Raw genomic sequence first — 13,769 nt, forward strand, 5'->3', positions numbered from 1 at the left:
ACCTCACCCTTGTAATTTCCTATGTGTTACATCTGAGGTTTCTTCAGACTCTTTGGGGAATTTAATCTGGTCCAGGCAAGTATTTATTGATTTGCTTCAAAAAAACTTTTCTTATGGGACTGTAACTTGAGTTAACTCCTTGGGCTTGACTAAATAAAGGCCCTAGTAGTTGAAAGGACAACCACTTTTTCACCACAGGTAAGTTATGTTCACTCAAAAATAACAGGGCCAGATCCAAGAATCGGGTGGAAAGTTAGCTAGCTGCATCATTTGTGTTAAGAATAACTATCAAAGTTAGAACTTGCAAAGATTTGGTAAATTATAGCTAGTAAGAAAACCAGTGGAAGATAGTTCTTCATTGTATATTTGACAGTGCTATATCCATTTGTTTTGTTTTGTTTTAGTTGTGGGGTTTTTTTGTTATGTGTGTGTGGTGGGGTTTTTTGTTTGTGGTTTTTGTTTGGCTGGCTGGGGTTTTTGTTTTGTTTTGTTGGGTTTTTTTGTTTGTTTATTTTTGGTTTTGAGTGCTGTGTGTCCTTTTGGTTCCACGTTAATTCCCCTGCAACATTAATCATATATTTGTCTTTGCCCTTCAAATGTTTTCCTATTATTCCTACTTGTATCAACCTCTTATTGCCCAGCTCTCAGTCTGAGATTTATACCTTTTAAACACATATAGACAGTTCTGAGCCTTCCTTGATTATTGCCCAAATATATTCTATTTTCTTCTGTGTGCACAATACATTTCCATTAATCACTTTCACTTTTGGACCCAATGAGGTCTGAAGCCATGTGTTGCAGAGCAGCACAGTTGGAATTTCAAATCCATTCTGCCTTATTGGCCATCACAATGTTTATTCACAAGCATAAACATACCTGAAGGATGTACGATGCACAAGCGTTTGCTCAACCATTTCTCTTAATCCTGAGGAGTAATTTACTGCTGTATATTCCTATGTAACAGTTGCTATTAGTAGAGACACAAACAGAATGGAAACCACTGGCAGAATACCTCTAGCTGTGCTATTGCTTTGCAGTGCACAAGGTCCCCTGTGGCACCATTCCTGTCTGCTACTGTCCAAGAGCCAAGGGGAACAGTTGTGCACAATTTTAACAGCTGTCTCTACTCCCCATTGTGGTCCCTCATCACTAGCGTGTTTCTGCTGAGATTTCTCTATGATCTTTCTTTCAGACAGTCAAAATCTGACATGCAGACAATGTTGTACATAACTTAAAGGGAAGACAAGAAGGGGAAAATATTTTAAAGTCTGAAAGGGGTTGCAATATATCCAAGGTAGAAACGAGTTATTTTTGTTGCAACAAGCAGTATATTGAGCAGTGCAGGCAAAGCTTTAATACTGTATTGTATCTGTCAGCACATACTGGACATGGCCATCTAATTAGCATGCTGCTCCTACCTACTTGTATTCACATTTCATTCTGCATTTATCTCTAATGCATGAAAAACAGTCTTAGGCATATTTTGATAGCAAACTGATGTAAACCTGTGACAGAGCAGAAGGACTGGATGAATAATTATACTGCTAATCCCACCTGCTGTCACACAAGAAATACATGTAAAGAAATGTATAGACATATCAGTTAATCTTAGCATCTTCCATCAGAGCAAAATTGCAATTGCACTGGAAAAGGCACAGCAGATTTGACTTACTGTCAGTGCTATCCCATCACTGTTTTCTGGAGGCTCAGCTCTCCAGCACAGACACAACCTGCAGCCAGGATGTACTTGAGACTTCTGAGCAGGAGGACATCACAGCCCCTTGGGGAATGCAGCATGTTTCCCATGGTACATCCGGATAACTCTGTAGGTCAGGGTCTGGGTGACAGAATAATAGTTGAAGTTCTTGCTCTTTTTCTGTATGTTCAGAGCCCCATGAGAAAGACTTAGTGAGGTCAGTCAGTGCAAGCGTTGAGACAGTGTCTTGCTGCTGTGCAACATCATTGAGCGATTGTTTCCTTGTGTGTTCTTTTCCATTACAAATTTACACCATTACAACATGCCTCAAAGCAAGTAAGTGTTTACAGAAAATGCGACCTAGTCAGAATTGTACAGTCAGAGGTAGGATTGTTGTGGATAAATCATCAAAAATGGCTTTTCCCTCACCTGTCACTTTAGCTTCTCCTCAGTCTGGTAAGGCCAAGCATTCCTGTATTCTTTTGAAACCATAGTGCTCTTGGTGTTTTTATATTCCTCGTAAGTTAGTTTTAGTACCCTCGGTTTCTAGCATTTTCTTTCACAGTGGAAGAAGGATACAAGTTCTTTTGCATTTCTTAGTGGTGAGAGCTAAACTAAGCAGAATGTGAGTATTATGGCATGTTCCAATTATCTAAACTGAGGATCTGTCTGCCGTGTCCATCTACCTTCTGTCACTGAGCATCTTGGTTTCACCCTAATGGGGATTCAGGACATGATGGGCATTCAACCCCAGCCTTAAGAGCTCAGCTGTGCTCCTGGGACCTCCACTTCAAACTTAGCCTCTGAGCCTGATGTTTAGATATCTCCTAGATGATCAGGGCAAACACAAAGCTAGACATGATTGTTTGAAGTTCACTCTGTCTTTTTTTACACTCTTTGTATACTATAAAGAGTAAAAGACACTATTAAGCCTGAAAAACTCCTGTCACCCAGGTGCATGAGAAACAGCACTTTCTCTCAGGCACTTTGCAACCTCTGTCCCTAACTTACCATGGGGCTACGAAAATGAAAATCATTAGGCCTATTTAATGCTAATTTTTTTTTCTCACTGTCAAGCTGATCTGATGTTTTATTCTAGCATTTTGAGCTCTATCTCAGAATATCCCTCAGAATTTGTAATAGGGATCTTAGACCTTCCTTATATCTTTACATGAGAGAATTGATAATAGACTGTTCTGAAATATGATGTTAATACATTTGCTGTTCTACACGGCTATTTTTAATGTCACAGATTTGGTGGTTTTACTCAATACTTGCAACTCAATTTTTCATATCCCTTCCATGCTTCTGCTTGAAAACAGAGAGAGGAAAGTCAGAGAATGTTAGGAAGCACCCATTTAAATTGGCCTTTAAGTAAGGGAGGCTGCAGGAGAAAGAAATCAAGAAGTTGTCACCCTGAATTGAGAACAAAGCCAAGTAACAGTTGCATTGTAAAAACATTAAGGAAATTCCTTGCTTATTACAGTCAATCTCAGTCCTTTCAAATGACAAACGAGTTAAAGAATTTCTAGGTAGGCTAACTACTTTCTCTGGTATTTTAGAAAATGGAAGAAAACAGAATGCAAGGCATATGTTGTGTTAAGAGAAATTTTAAGATTGAAGGTGTGATGCCACTTAGACACTGACAGCTGCAGTGGTCATAACTGAAAATGTCTTCACAAATACTAAAATCACAGAATGAAAATTCTGCGTTGGTATGGAACAGCACTGCTCAAAAGGCACACAATGGTTTGAAAGAACTCTTGTCTGTTCTACAAATGATTTTTCTCATCTGTAACTGCTTCAAATTTTATGGTTATGTTTCTACTTTCTATGTTTAGTTAACATATTTATCATACATAGAATTTTTAACACTCCACAGTGTTGTCCCAATATTACCAGGAACAAATAATGTAAGGCATCTAAAAACACCTGATCTAATAGGTTTGACCATTTACATTCAACTTGGTCTTCATATGATGTGTTTTTTTTTTTCTTCTTTCTTACTACAGTCTACTATCGATTTCACCTCTGGAAACAGACCAAGCCATGTTCTGAATTCTTTGCTTCAGTAGTCCTTAGAGTTTATCCATGTTTAAACCCCCCTTTTTACTTTTCAAATTCACTGAATAACTGTTTTCTGCTCTATTTGCTAACAAAACTAAATCTCCTGTTTGGCCTTTGCAGTTTTGTTGGGCACTAGGCCGATGTGTTTACTGGGGTGTCTTTTGAGCCTTGCTACATTCATAAAATCTTTCTGAATTTGCTGGCTACTGCATACATCTGCTCCATTGATATTTCTATCCTGATTCTCTGTACTGTTCTTCAACAGCTTTCTGGATGATCTTTTCAATTAGAGCAGAGTCTTGAGATTTTATTTTCCCCAAGAAGAATTATGTAACATTTATACTGAGTCATATTTGCCATCTGCTGATCCAACCACATAAACATTCCAAATTCTTAAAAACCTGAGTTTTCCTTAGTATCTGCTTCTTATCTAATCTTTCACAAATGTGCAGGTTTATGCACACACTCTAGCATTACAATTAGCTCTTGGCAGAATACTGACACCTCTTCAGAAGCTCTCAGAAAACTTGAAGAAATCTATTCATGCAGAGGATACACGTGAGAGCGTATTTATCAGGCAATGCATGTGATACAAAATCAAATGCAAAGCAGAAATAAAGGGAAATTATGGCTGCCTTAACAGAGGACATTGATTCAGAATGCAGGAGTATTCTTAGTTTACGGCTGTCTTCTTTGGAACTAGTTAATGCTCAAGTGGCTGGTAACAAGACATAGAACTTTTAACTCCAGCTTTAAATTACTGTTTTCCACTGTGACTCTGCTGTGACTACGGACTTAAACTGAAAATCTTAATTCCTGTGATTATACATTTATTTATTTAAACTATAATGAAACACTTGTGATCACAGAATCAGACCTTAAAATTGCTATTTATATCAGACTCTCTCAATCAGAAAGACTATAGTTATAGAGTCTCGCCACCAACTAATTTAATGCCAATGCCCAATTCCATGTCTTATTGACAATATTGGAGAAGGCAAAATTTCACATTCTGGAAATGCCAAACTATGTAAATTAAATTTTCTAGATTAAAAGAAAAAAAAAAAATAAAGGCAAAACCCCCACACCACCACTACCAAAAAAACCCCACAAACAAACAAAAAACAACCCAAAAACAAACAAAAAACCACACACAAACCCCAGGTGGTTTTGGTTTTGCTTTGTTTTGGTTTTGTTGTTCGTTTTCCCTACAGACAACTATATTGGAACATTAGGTCTCCATGATGATGCCAATTTTTTTTTCCTTTGTAAGAAAAAATCTGATCCCAGAAAGAAGTATCTCTTGATTTTCAGAGGTTAAACTTGTTTTATTAGCCAAGAAAAATATGAAAACACCTGTGAAACTGTTACTGACATGCACTAAACCCAACCATTTGTGAAATCAACAAGGATCTTACCATTGACTTGAACGTACCATAGGTCTGGAGTAATTAACACCCTTCCTGAAAGCATAACGTTAAAATCCCGCCTACCACAATGTTATTTTGCCATTGCTGTGCTTTACATCTTGTAAGCACAGTTCGTGGCAGAATGCCACTGATCTTAGTGGGGGAACAGTAAAGGGTCTTGACTTATTTGCCTGTTGCACCTACGGTTCTACCTACACAAATTATTAAACTAAAACAGGAACATGGGGCTGTAATTTTCACATATGCAGGGTATCAGATGGTGCATTAAACAAGGATGTCCGTATGAGCTGGCCAGCACTGAATATTTTCAGCATAGCTTTCAAGAACCCAAAAAGCTGTAAGGAACAATTAATATTGCTGCCTGGAAAAATCCTACAATTCAAAAGGTTACACGTTTGAAACCCGTAACAAAACCAGGAGCACCAGACTAGATGTGACACCAAACACACTCAGTTACACCTCTCATCCCTTGAAACATTGAAAAGCCACAATCCTGGCGTTTGGTGGGTGTGAACAGTCTCCGCCTGCCTCATTCGCCAAGCCAGCAACTCAGTTCTGCTCCTGACCTCAGCGGGACCCGGATTTTCCTTTTTGTCTACCCCGGTTTGCTCAACGAAGCGGACTCGGATGCGCGCTGGAGTGTCCCTCCGTGTCCTCGGAGGGGGTTAAATCCTCGTTCGCGGGTTCTCCTCATAACGCCGCGGTCCTCTCAACGCCACCCCACCCGTCCTATTTCGCCTCAGGGCGATGTGCCTCAGCTCCCACCTCCGACCTGCCCGCGCCCCTCGCTAACGCTCCCCCGCGCGGCCTCGCCCCGTGCCGCACCCAGGGGCGCGCGCAGCCTCCTCAGCAGCGGGAGGACCCCCCCTCACCATCGCCCCCCGCCGCCAGGTCCCTCCTTTCCCCTTCCGCAGCGCGAGGAGGCGCCACCTCCCCGGCGCTGTCCCGGAGCACCTGCGGCCGCCCCGCTGAGCGCTCCCGCCGCCGGGGCCGAGGGCAGCGCACCTGGCGGGGCGGGCACCGCCCCCCGCGCGCGCGCTCCCGGCCCGCAGCAACGGCCGGCGCGCGGCACCGCAGTGATGCGCGAGGCGCGGCCGTTACCGAGGGGCGGGTGGGGCGGGGTGGGGGGGTGCGCACCCCGCCTGAGCAGCCACTGAGCGAGCGCCAGCCGCGTCTCCCCAGCAACCGGGCTGGCAAGTCAGGGCTGCGCCTCCTCCCTCCGTCCCTCCCTTCCTCTGCCCGTCCGTGAGGGTCGCTATCCCTCTCGGCCCGGCCGGCCACGGCCACGGGGGCTGCCCGCTCCCCACGCCCCGTCCTCCAGGCCGGGGCTCGGGGTGTGTGCACGGGAGTGGGGGGGGGAGATTATTGGCCTCGTTCTGCCCCCCCTCCGCCTTCTCTTCCACACTCCACCCAGAAATGATCCAGTGAAACTAGGAGGAGGTGATTCTCCTCCTCCCTCCTGCTGCTGCTCCTGCTGGTCTGGAAGGGACTGCAGGAATCTGCCGTGCTCTGCTCTGAGGCAGGGGCTGGGGAGGGGGCAGAGGGGGCTGCTGTGGCCCGGGCTGCGGCTCCCCCGGCGGGGTGCGCGGGGGCTGCTCGGTTCCCGACCATGGGCAAGGACCAGGAGCTGCTGGAAGCTGCTCGCACTGGGAATGTGGCTCTGGTGGAGAAACTCCTCTCTGGGAGGAAAGGAGGGATCCTGGGCAGTGGATCTGGAGCTATTCCCTTATCCAGCTTGCTGAGGTAGGGACACCGTCCCCCATCAGATGCTGGGGGTATTGACCTCTTCTTCCCTCTCATCATCATCGTCGCCTTCATCTACATTTCCATTGCTGCATCTTTCATAGTAACAATAAATCGTTCACTCTCTAGCCAAGTAGAAGAGTGCCTGTGTTTAAAGTCACAGGCAGTCATTTTATTAATATAGTGCTACTGAATTTCTTGCCTTCAATGCGTCAGTAAGGTACTTGTTCATTCCGTTACTAGCTGTGGTGCAGAACTTATATTTTTCTGTCTGGGCTGATATGCACAATATACTAATTACTCAGCCTTCCTTTGATATTTCATCTTCAAATTACTACTCTTAATCATGAATGGAAGCGTTAATCACAGACGAGGCATTGCATTGTGGAATTCTGTGTAAAAAGCCATAGCTTCAACCCATGCCCTCACTCATAGTTGCTAGCTTCACTTGCAGAAGAAATTAGGCAAAATGAGCCTACAAAACAAAGAAGCAATTTTTTATTTTATTTTGTGTGTGTGTGAGAGAGAAATCATTGAGGCAGTGGACGTGTGAAACTTAGGGAGCAGGTTAGGTAATAGCATGGCTTTCAAGGTACCTGGATTACTGGAGTGAAACTGGGTTACTTGCCATGTTGGGTGAAAGGACTCAACTTTAGTCATTAGTTGTATCTCAGGCAATCTACAGCATGGCTCTGTTGCTATTTTCATCATGATCCTAAGTAGGGACATTGTCACAAGCGTTTATGACATTTGACAGTATCCAAACAAGAGAGGGTCTGCAGCACACAGTGCAATGCTAGTGTTCAGTGTTACACTAGGTATAGCAAAAGAAAACAAGTGAACTGAAACACTGTTGACCTAGACCTTGAATAAATTGTTGTTCGTTTTGTTTGCTTTTTATTCTCCTGGAAAGAACAAAAAGGCCTAGATAAATGGAAGTTGTTCAACTGAGAATATATTTGTGATTCTGCTGCCAGTAGCTCCTTGTCAATATTTCAGTGTTCCCTATCAGAGGAAATTTAATGTAACTGTCCAAATGATACCTGTTTAAACTCTGTTATGAAATCTTGCTATTTTAATTTTTAAAGCTGGTTTTAGTGCTGTAAACAACAACAGTTCAGATATTCATAGTTTACCCAAGTTCTACTGTGACACAGTTCAATTAGTTATTGTATTATCATTTCACTACTAGTCCTTTGACCAAAATCAAAACACTCTGTGTGATTGCTTTTTGTGCTGTACTGGAATAGCCTGCTTAGCAAGGAGTATGCCAGATAATTGGTTGAATTTAACATATGAGTGTTCTTAAAACGTGATACCCATTTTTTGCAAGTACAGAAGTTCACTTCAGTGCAATGACTGGCCATTTATATTCCAGTCCTACTGCATGATTTGTGTAGTCACTTTATTCAGGGCTGGTGCCTGTGCTGTATCTTGCATTGTTACTTTCATGCTGTGTATCTTAAGTTCTATATACCCAGAGGGAGTGTATTTACTTGTGTTTTTCTTTTCTATTAAACAGCAGTGTTTTGGTGTTTTATTTTGTGTATACAGAACACTTTAAGTATGTGTTTTGTATATACAGATGGACCATGACAGTCATTGTTTGTTACTCAGAATTTAAGTATTTTAGGTTGTAAACCTTTGGAAGTGCACTTAGCTTAAAAAGAAGTAAAGTAAAACATGTACTGTTTTATTTATGATATTTCTTATTAATGTTATAAAGAATGTCTATGGCTTCTGTAAGTGTAACTTCAAAAATTAAAAGTAAAGATTTGGCATACAGCTCTTAAAATATTTCAAATTTTAAAGAAGTTATTTGAATACATTTAAAAATGATTCAGTAATGGATTGATGCATAAACATTCACAATGTAACACACTATTGAATGTAATGCTTCTTAGAGGGAATCTTAGTAATTTCGTTGACTTTACCAGGAATGTTCAATGTAGAAACTACTATGCATTATAGAAAGTGTTTTCAAGAAAGGATTATGTGTGCTAGGTATTTTAACTTTTTTTTTTTTTTTTTTTGAGAAGTTGCGTGATCTGATGCCAGTAATTATGCATTAAGTCCAGAATGACATGCAAGATTAAGTTTGGATGTATCTTGGTACAGAACGCCTGCAAACAAAAGGAGGTACTGAAAGGGAGTCATATTAACATCTCAATCCTGTCTAGGAAATCAATGCTTACTGAAAATAGCAAAGTTGTGGAAAGCCATAATTGTATGGTATAAAAGTCTGAATTTGAGGTTAGGGGCATCTGAAGAATTTTTAATAGAAAACCCATTGAAGTAGCTTACTAGTAGAACTATACTAGTATTTTTGCATGCCGTTTAGTAGACTAAAAACTCCTTTTGAAAGTTCTAATAAAGACAAAGCATTAGATAAAATATAGAGACATATTTTTCTTCTTTTAATAGAATATTTAGGAGACATTGTGTTTGACAGTAACTCCTGGTGTTTAGTTGATCGTAATTTTTCATTAGTTCCAAAAATGGTGCCCCAGAACTACACCTGTCCCATTGTGGTGAGAAAGGTCCATGTCACTTTTTCCTTTTGGCAATGCTATTCCTACTATTAGGTTGGAAATGTCCGAGTCTTTCAGCATGCAAATGCACTAATACTGCGCTTCATATGTTGGTCTAAGTAGCAGTACACTTTCCCTTTGGATTTCTTCTAAGTACTAGAGACAGCTCAAGTCTGTGTGGCTGAACATTACATGGCTTGATGCCTTTTTTTGTGGGAATTTGCTTTGCAGTAATTATTTACCTTGTGAATGAAATTTAATATTCATGAATTGACAAATACGCATTGATTGTTATCTGACCGAAGGAACAAACTATCTGGGCTCTGATCTATTTACATTTTTATAACTTTTTTTTTTTTTTTTTTTTTTTTTTTTACTGTATATATGGTACTTGGGGGAAAAAATGGCAAGATTTTGTGTGGTTGTTTTATAGCTGAACCTGTTCATTGATGTTAATTGCAGAGTAAATTGTCTGATTTTCAAAGGGCTGGCTTCTAACTTGTAAGTCATTGTATTAAATTATGACAACAGTTCAGGAAAACAACACTGTTCCAGAAGACTATTTAAATACACATATAAATATATGAATGAATTCTGTGAGGATTTAAACACGTGCTTAAAGCAGAGTATGTGTAAAGTGAAGAAAAAATGATATATGCTTAATATATGCATATAGGTCATATGCACCCAGATATCTGTAATAGATACTATGTAAGACCTTGTGCCCAAATTGATTTATCTAAAGCAATGACAACAAATCAGTGATGTTTGACTGTGTGGACTGAAGAACTTGTTTCAGTTCAGGAGAAGTATTGAAAGGCTCTGGGTCAGTTCGTGCTTCCTACTTCTATCTCCATACTTTGCTCTGGGATATGAAGATTGTGGGTAAACACACTGAGGGTGAATACCTCAGATGTAAAAGTTAGCATAAGGCATTGCAACATACTAGAGCAAGGCCACACCTAGAGTAATGTGCCACCCACTACAAGAAAGACATTGAAAAGCTGGAGAGAGTTCGGAGAAGGGCAATGAAGCTGGTGAAGGATCTAGAGAACAGGTCCTACAAGGAGTGTCTGAGGGAACTGAGGCTGTTTATTCTGGAGAAAAGGAGGCTGAAGGGAGACGTTATCGCTCTCAACAACTACTCGAAAGGAGGATGTAGTGAGGCGAGTGTTGGTCGCTTTTGCCCAGTAGCAAGTGATAGGAGGAGAGGAAACAGCCTCAAGTTGTACCAGGGGAGGTTCATATTTGGTATTAGGGAAAATTTATCAAGCACTGGAACAGGCTGCCCAGGGAAGCAGTTGAGTTACCATCCCTGGAAGTATTCAGAACACATGTAGACATGGCATTTAGGGACATGGTTTAGTGGGGGACTTGGCAGTGCTAGGTTAAGGGTTGGACTTCATCTTACAGGTGTTTTCCCACCTAAATGATTCCATGATTCTACATGTGTAATCCTCAGTAAACGCGTGGCATAGACTAATTTAGTTGCTTAAACCTGGGTATTTAATGGCATTTTAGATGCCCATGAGTTTCTGAGGTATCTGCATGGGCTGATGGACTTCAGTGAAGAACCATGCCCTGTGGAGATACATCTAAATTCCAGGTGAGATATACTAGGTTTTCTAAAGCTGTGTTATGTGTGTTTGTAGACTACAGTCTTCAACCCAAACCAGCAGAACAGGGCTGGGATATGTTCTTTTGCTATGAAACAAGGATATTTTGCGACTCCTCAGAAAACATTTGGAGTTTAGAAGTCTGAACCATAAGGGAAGGTTCTTGTCTCTGTTTCCTCTGGGATTCCATTTCCTGGAATTGTCACACATTAGTATATTAAGTATGTTTCATGTTAAAAACCAAATATGTTTTTTAGGTGTGTAATAGATTGTAAAGAGAATTTGCAGATTTTTAAATTCTTTTACTGGCTTTTATATTATTCCAGTATAAATTAAAAAACTTGAGAGTGAAATCCCACAGTCCCCTTAACAGAATGTATACTTCAATTCCTGTATCCCATATCCTTAAATGTACATTAAATGATTTATCACATAAAAAGAGTAAAGTGTTTCTAACAAAACAAGTATTTTTAATTTTCTCAATTTGATTATCTGCATATACAGAAGACATTTTTATTGACCAACCAATTTTCTATTATTGGATAGAAACAGGCTTCATTTCTTTCGAAGTGTTTCAGGAAAAATAACTTTGAAGGTTTTTGTGTATCTTAGAGACCTTATATCATTTTGCCACATGCACACGGACGTGCCTTTTGCCCTACAAGTATTTACAACCTAGTGAAAAATGGACATTTTTTATTAAATGCTGTTTTTTAGTCTTTTTAAACTTCACGTGCTAAAAGAACTTTGGATTTCTAGCAGGACTATGGGATAGAATCTGAATTAATATGAACTGGCACAGGGTAGTAGGGAAGGGTGAGTTGGCCCCTTCTGACTCTCTGTTGGCTGCTGCTATTACACAGCATGGCAGGGTGGAGCAGCCTGCATGGCGCTGGTTTTTTCTTCTTCTGCACTTGGCAGACTGTGGCAAGGAATGGCTCCATCGTTGCTTTCCTTACTTACTGCAGCTACACCTTGTATAGGCCTGGCCCAAGATATTTCTCCTCTAAAGTATAAGAAACCCAGCAAGCAGATTGTCAGTCTGCGAGTTGCAATCTGTTTCCTCATCTGTTTCTCTGAGCAGTGTCTTGCTCACAGCAAAGCCACAATTTAGCCTGATGGCCTCAGTGCTGAGAACAGAAATCTACTTCTATCCTTGTGCAGAGCCCTGTGATTCATTCAGCTTCCCGTGCAAAATTAGATCACACATAGATATGACTTGTAGAGCAGAAAGGATTTAAAATATTGAAATACTTTACGAAGCTTTAGTTAAAATTTTCACGAAATTGTTTTCAGATTATAATTTAAATAACAAATGGATCACTGTATTAACAAAAATAAAGGCACTAATTTTGTTTTTCATTACAAATAGCATTGTTTAAAGTCAAAGAAACTTTCTTAGGTTGATTTTGTAAAGAGATTGTATTATATGAGGCTTGCAGTAGCATGGTTCTGGGCTGATGTACTTCTGAGGTCACTTGTTTCTATGTTAGAAGATATTTATTTGAGATAACCAGTGCAGATAATAAAATGGCAAGTATTTGTTACATGTAAGTCAGTGGGGCATCCCATTAGTCTACACTTATTTTAGTTACACTACTTTTAATTAATGCATAGAGGTTTTTATACTGATGTCCCAAGCAGAGACCTGTACTCCCAGATTCCTCAATTACATTCTTTATCCTGTTAGAGCAGGAAAAGTCTGTCTTTTGGGGACATATTTAATTTTTATTCCTTTTATCTTTCAATATGAAATGCAAATTATTGATCACTGCAACACCTAGTTTATCCTGTTCAGTACTGGCAATAGGTGATCTGCATGTTTGGCCTTTGAAATGTTTGAGCCTCTCTTAAAACTTAACCTTTGTTCTGTTATTTTCTACCTCTCTTTGACTTATTTTTAGTTTTATTTCTGATAAATGCTTTCAATCAAAGTTTAAACAAAATTTTATCTATGGAATTCCTTAGATTCTTTGCAAATTTGAAACTTGTGAAGTTATATATGTGTATACATATGTGTACATATATGTATATATATGTATATGTACATATATGTATACACATATATGTAAAGGTAGCAATATGGACAGTACCCAGGACATCTGGTAGAAATCTCACTGTTAAAGACAAGGCAATTCACAAAGTTTGTGTAACAAATCTTTCCTGGGAGCTCAGCATGATCCTGGATTCACAGCTCTGTAGTTAATCTGTGTGGATAAACTTCTCACTTCTCCTTGCTCCAGATCTTTTTTTCTGAGTGTTGTTCAAATGCATGGCTTAATAATTTTCTAGAATGTTAGACTAAATGTAAAATCTAGTGTAAAATTTACCGAGGTCATATTATCTGTCCATAGATAGGATTATAGATATGGGGCTTAGCAGTGCTGGAAGGACTGATGGAGTTTATGGTGGAGTCAGGAAGACTAATAAGAGGTATTTTACAAACATATTAAGGAGAAAGTAAGGGAAAACCCCAGAAAGTGTCTGTAACTTCAAAGAATTATTTTAGAATTCTTCTTGAATTCCAAGCCACTGGATGGCTAGTGCCTAACTCTGCAGAGGACCATATAAATACATTTTTATCACCATCTTGTTTTCCTTTGTCTGACATTGACAATTCTAGTAGTTTGGTAATTCAATAGAATTAATGCTGCTTTATACATTTTAAAAATTGATATATGACATT

The 13,769-nt window shown here is 39.9% G+C and overlaps 1 protein-coding gene across 3 annotated transcripts in view; it reads left to right on the plus strand.

The window, feature by feature from the left end:
• Window positions 1-6,802: 6,802 nt before the first annotated feature.
• The window catches only part of ANKS1B (ankyrin repeat and sterile alpha motif domain containing 1B), a gene marked incomplete at both ends in the record, with an annotated part of 434,431 nt that continues 427,464 nt past the window's right edge, over window positions 6,803-13,769 (plus strand). For all 3 annotated transcript variants that reach the window (XM_080342173.1, XM_080342174.1, XM_080342175.1), the window contains one exon: window positions 6,803-6,936. In XM_080342173.1, coding sequence (XP_080198299.1) covers window positions 6,803-6,936 — 134 coding nt within the window. The remainder of the gene's footprint in view (window positions 6,937-13,769) is intronic.

The sequence above is a fragment of the Nesoenas mayeri genome (genome assembly GCF_963082525.1).
Source record: "Nesoenas mayeri genome assembly, chromosome: 1".
In the NCBI taxonomy this organism is placed as follows: domain Eukaryota; kingdom Metazoa; phylum Chordata; class Aves; order Columbiformes; family Columbidae; genus Nesoenas; species Nesoenas mayeri.